The sequence below is a fragment of the Zootoca vivipara genome, chromosome 14 (genome assembly GCF_963506605.1).
Source record: "Zootoca vivipara chromosome 14, rZooViv1.1, whole genome shotgun sequence".
In the NCBI taxonomy this organism is placed as follows: Eukaryota; Metazoa; Chordata; class Lepidosauria; order Squamata; family Lacertidae; genus Zootoca; species Zootoca vivipara.
Window position 1 is genome coordinate 25,364,539 of NC_083289.1, and position 6,000 is coordinate 25,370,538.

The 6,000-nt window shown below is 42.7% G+C and overlaps 1 protein-coding gene across 3 annotated transcripts in view; it reads right to left on the reverse strand.

Annotated features, from left to right (window-relative positions):
* The window catches only part of MEGF11 (multiple EGF like domains 11), a 247,160-nt gene extending 242,868 nt beyond the window's left edge, over window positions 1-4,292 (reverse strand). For all 3 annotated transcript variants that reach the window (XM_060282925.1, XM_060282926.1, XM_035131062.2), the window contains exons 1-2: window positions 4,191-4,292; window positions 2,669-2,769 (exon numbers count right to left, since the gene is read on the reverse strand). In XM_060282925.1, coding sequence (XP_060138908.1) covers window positions 2,669-2,729 — 61 coding nt within the window. In that variant the 5' untranslated portion in view covers window positions 2,730-2,769; window positions 4,191-4,292. The remainder of the gene's footprint in view (window positions 1-2,668; window positions 2,770-4,190) is intronic.
* Window positions 4,293-6,000: the final 1,708 nt, after the last annotated feature.

The window sequence follows — 6,000 nt, forward strand, 5'->3', positions numbered from 1 at the left end:
ACGCCTCTTCCAGACTTCAGCTGTGTATTTAATTTGCATGATTTCAACCATACACAGTTGAAAGCCGGTTGGTTGAAATTCTGCAAGCAAGGCAGAAAGCTCAAAAGCTCTTTCCAGGTGGGAAAAGACTGGCTTTTAAACTCTGTGTATTGCTAGGGTGCCAAGGCCTGTTCAACGCACCAAATCCGGAAGGTTAGGGAAGTTCGTGCAGGGGCAGTTTGGATATATGCGTTTTTGTGTATACACTGAATTCTTGGAACCAAAGTGCCATGTAGAGTGGTGGAGGGAGGGAGGAAGGTAGACAGACAGGCCGGTGATGGAGGAGGAGGAGGAGAGCAGATCCGACTCCAATGGCATCAGAGGAAGTCACTGGTGATGAAGAGCAAACTTTTTTAGTTTCTGGTCCATGGTCTCTCCCAGCTTTGGAGGTGCTGATACAACTTCTTGCCAAGGGTGCAAGGGAGCCTAGGTAAGCCTCTAGGCTTAATCCCTGTCTTCTCCAAATTAAAGAGGGCCTCAGAACTGGGGAGGCCTTCAGCTGAGGTCCCAGAGAGCTGCCACCACCACCCATAAGAGGAAACACTGGCAGCAAAATCTGCTTCTCATATATACAGGAAATGACTGGTACTTGGTGGGGTGGGGACAGAAGAGATTAAAAGGACCTTTCTGGGTATGAACTTGCAACTGAACATCCACTGGCAGAGAAAAGACTTTGCTCCATCCAGAATAAAGGGTTTTGTTTATCTCATTTTATTGCAGGAATCAACATTGTGTTTACACATCAGAGATGAGGAGCGAAGCAGTTGGCTTTTCAGAATTCCAACCTGTATGACAATGAGATTTTAGAGACTTTGCATCCATAAACCATGAGGGCTAGAATCTTTCCCGTAAAAAATAATACTGACACTTTAAGAACGCGACTTTAAAAAAGCAACAAGACAAAGTCACAGGAGTTGGCAACCCAGAGAATTTAAAATTACTGTGTGCATGTAGTTAGCGATATAATTAGCCACATAACTCAAGCGTGCAACCGCTGTCCGACTGACTTTGCTACATTTAAGTGAACCGTTTCCGGCATGAAACATCCATCATTCCTTATCAGGAAAACAGGCCTGGGAATTGTGGCAGCATAACCAACTATTAATTCTATGAAAAGCAATTTTCAAACTACATTTTAATGTGCTATTTACAGGAGGCTCTCTCTGTAATACTTGCAATTCCCTGGGATGCAAATTTCACACTTGTTATTTCAAGCAGGGCCCAAAAATATTAAAATGAAATCAGTATCTTCCGAGGTAACACAGTGAAATAACCAGGCAGCTCAGCCTTTCCCATTCCGGTGCCCTCCAGATATTTTGGACTTCAAATTCCCATCAGCCCTGGCTAGAGCTGTGTGGCTTGTTGTCAGTGAGGATTTATCACCAAAGAACCCACACAAATTGTATCTACAGACAGCACCAAAGTGAAGACCTGGAGCGCCAAGGAACCACTCACAACTCACCAGCCCATCCGGGGAATAAAGACTCCCCATTTCCATCTCTTTCCCCAATCTGTAAGGGCCAATGCACACATTTGCCATTCATGCTTCAGAGGTGACCGACGTAGATCCCAGACCACTCCAATGGCAGGTTCATCTACTGGGATGCCTGCCTTCAAAGCCACCACCAGGTCTAGAACTGCAGGCACAACTCTGAAAATCCCTTGAAATTCTTGGTTGTCACACCAAGAACTTTCAAGCACACTATATGTAAAGCTGCCCTTGGGCCTGATCCAGTGGCTTCAGCTGGTGCAAAATGCTGCGGTCAGACTGCTGGTGGAGAAAGACTAGCACCAGCACACCACTCCTGTGCTTAAAGGTTTGCACTGGCTGACCATACACTACCAAGCCAGGTTCAAGGCTCTTGTATTAATTTACAAGGCCCTCAACAACTTGGATCCAGGATACCTTAAGGACCACATCACTCCCTTCTATCCCTGCCTGATCACTGTGGTCTTTGGGGGAGTCACTGTCAATGGTCCCCCGTGGTTCAGATGCATGACTCATTCATATCCACCAGGAACCCTGTGATCAGTATTATGAGCTCACTTTTATGGAACTCCTTTCCAGTTGAACAGAAAGGCCTCTCTTCCTGTTGAACTTAAACCGAGTACATTTTTCAAAAAATTATTATTTCAGCAGCTATTTTGACTGAACTCTGATTTTATATAGTTTTAACTCATTTTTAAAATCTTTACTGCAATGAATTACTTGTACACAACTTAAAGGTTTTTTATAATTAAGCAGTATATATATTGCTGAAATAAGTAGGTGAGCTGGATATCCAGACTCAGTTGGGTTTGGGCAGGTCAGCATCATAGGGAGCTGTCCAGAGTCCTGAAAGTACTCTCGGCTGACAAGCTCAGTTTCCTGCTTCCTTCCACTACTCCAAGTGAGTTACCCCAGACCTTGCACTGCAGAAAGAAGAGATGGTGCGCAATGCCAGTCTCCCTTCCCTGCTGCCCAGTACTGCTGGCCTGCTGGTACCAGCACAAACTCCCTGCCTGCACAGGAATGCAAGCTCTAATTAAAATTTCAATTCACACATCTAGAAAGCTGGGCAGCAACTGTATCAAATGGTCCAGTGCCAGCACCACACCCCTACCAACCCAGCAAAACTCATGTACATACGGATGCAGAAGTCTCCGCTCTCGTAATATCCTGGGCAGCATTGCGATCGTCGCCGATACATAGTCCTCAGTCCCCTCCGATACGCTGTCTTATAACTTATTCTAAATTGTGAGATAGAAAGAACACATTGGAAATCAATGCTCACACTCAGAATACTATTTGCACTGTGTTACTGCCTGGAGGGTATGTTCAATAATTACTTTCAAATGTTTTTTTATATATATATATATACGTGTGTGTGTGTGTGTGTGTGTGTGTGTGTGTGTGTGTGTGATCAATACAAATTTCGAACTCTACAGTTCAGTTCATACTCTAAAACAATCTTCTCTCCGTCTCTCTCTGTGGAAATAAGAATGTCAAAATCCATTCCCTGTCTCTAAAAAGGAACAGGAGTGAAATTTGGTTCTGTCCACATTTTAATGTGAACCTGCCTGCTTTGCACTTCCTGAACTCATCTGGGAACCGATATTTCAACTTCAAATTAAATATATTGCTGCTACAATGCAGAAAACGAGTCTGTTCTATATCACAGATAATCCATGAAAGTATACTCATTGTTTGATGACTGCAATTATCAAGTGATGGCTTCAATTTGAACAGACATTCTTGCTGTAGCATCTCAAAGCACCAAGTTTTTTTACTGGAGTCAATGGTTCACAGCTGCAGTCGTCCAACGAGTATACTTCATTAGTAGTAAAAAAAAACTAAGTTATGTATGCACATATGTGATTCAGGTCTCAGTTACACAGGAAGAGCCTCAGTGTATCAGGACAATGGCCCATCCAGTCTAGCATCCTGTTCTCCCAGTGACCAACCAGATGCCTCTGGGAAAATCACCGCATCCAAGTCAGCAAATGTCACCACATCTTACTGTAGCAACTCCCAAAGTTTAACTCGTGGTGTGTGAAGTATTGCTTCATTTGTCTACCCTAAATCTCCCAACATTCAGTGTCACTAGATGGCCCTTGGTTCCAGGATAAAACCTTCCCTGTCCACTTTCTTAATCACCATGCATCATTTTAAACAACTCTCTCATTTCTCTCCCCACACCCCTTCTTTACTAGCCTTTTTTTTTCTAAACTAAAAACCCTCAAATGTAACTTTTCATCACAGGGGGAGATGCTCTTTTGAGTTCTTCTTTTCTGCACTTTCCCCCCCCCCCCATGATATTTACATTTCATTCCTTCTGAATTGGGTCACTTAAGTTTAAATCAGAATTCTGCACACTTTTGTTCCAAAAAAAGGTAAAAAATAAAATAAAAAAACACCAAATTAATTGCAGATTTACAATACCAAATTGGTCATGTTTTTCAACAAAAAAGAAAAAGGAACAAAGAGCAGGTTCTCTTGGGGAAAAAATCCATTTCAGCCTCTTTAATTTTGCAGGAGGATTCTAGCAAAGAGAGGTCTATATTTATCCTCAGCATCTTGAGAGCATCACCGAGGCTTAGATAAAAAGAAGGCAATGTGGAGAAGATGAAACGGTAGAGGGAGATTGAAATATCTTCCGATCGCCACTTACCTGTGTCGAGTGCACTTGAACCAGTTCAGGATATCCGTGCATCTCGTGTAATAGATCTGATCAAAGGGATGCGAGTATGATTCCTGAACAGTCACGGCATAGCTGGAAGCAGACAATGAAAGGGGGAGAAAAGGTGGGTCATTAGCCTGTAAAAGCTCTCCCTACCCCCCTCTCTCGCTCATGTATTAAAGCTCCTGCTCTCTGCAACATGTGAAGGTTACAAGTCACAGCAAATCACTCTGGCCTTCCAAGGTCTCCCACAGACCCAGCATGTATTTGTTTGGAGTATTTATCCCTTTTTTAATTTGCATTTTCAAAAACAGGAACAGAAGGCATACTTAACCACGCTCCCCCGTCCCACTTAAAACTTTGTACCAAATACAGCATGTATACATATACCATATATGACTTTTCTTCCACCCTTTTCCTGGCTTCTTTGCTTTTCTACTGCTCCGTGTAATCCACATCTTTTTAACCATCCAGTTTGTTATTTATTAAAAACCTCTATCTCTTTCAACTCTGCTGGATTTACTCGAGACCTGCTAGGCTATGTATTTGCTTATACTGACTCTTAAAATATTCAATAAGCATGATCCGTTCTTCCTTGTATTCCTTATCTTCGTTTTCTCTTATACTGTTTGCCAGACCCGCCAGTTCAACATATTTGAACATTTTACACTGCCATTCTTCCTTAGTGGGTACTAGACTTGTTCTCCACCTTTGTGCCAATAAGGTCAGAGCTGCGGCAGTGGCGTATAGTAATAAACGCTTTTGGTTTTGGGGGGGGGACCTGTGTTGTTAACGTCCCCAAGAGGAAAATCTCAGGTGTTTGGGGGGGGATATTTTTTAAAAAATATATTTTTAAATTCATTATATAGAGTTTCCCAAAATTCCTTAATTACAGTACTTTACAGGACCAACACATTTATCCACTGCCCTTCCCCAAAATCAATTTCAGGGGGGTTTAAAACAATCTAAAAGAATGAGCACACAGTTAAAATTCGAAACACAGCAAAACAAATCAGCAATACAACAGCAATTAACAAAGAACCAAGAGAACAATGTCTTTCTGGACAAAAGAAACAGTTTGCCTGTTGTGTAAAAGAGATTAAAGTTGGGACCAAGGAAGGCTCCTTGGGGAAGGCATTCCTTAACTGGGAGGACACAGGTAGAAAAGCCTTATCTCTGGCTGACTCTTGTCTTGTTTCTGTTGGCCCTAGAATTACAGGCAGGTTGAAATGAGGCTCACCTTCAGGTACTGAGGTCCCAAGCAGATAGCATCAATGCTTGGTGCAATTCATCAGAGGCAAGGGGCAGGGGACAGAGTGTGTGTGCTTGTCCGTGTGTGTAAGATAGCAACGGCTTTCTAGATTAAACAAGAATGGTCCACCTAGCCCTGCACCCAGTCTCCAGCTGTGAACAGTCAAATGCCTTTGGAAAGCTAAGGAGCAGCAACAACCCACATTCATTCAAATTTAGACTGTACTCTGTGGGGCACAGCACCCTCTATTTTCCTCATGTTGCTCTGTAAAGTGCATTTTAGAACTGTATAAATATACACATCTCACATTTTCCAAGGAGAAGGAGAGGACTTCCCCAAATCAAATGGCCTGCTTTAATTGTTTTAGGTTCTCTGAGGCACCAAACAATGGTCAACCACCCGCACAGGTAAGGGTTTTTAAAAAGTTGATACTGAGATAATTGGTCCAATAGTAGATGAAAGCAGATGAAAGCTAGATAGATGCTCACATTGGCCAAAGCTTTTTCAGATCATGAAATAAGTGAAATGGAGTGGCTGGCTGCAGAGGAG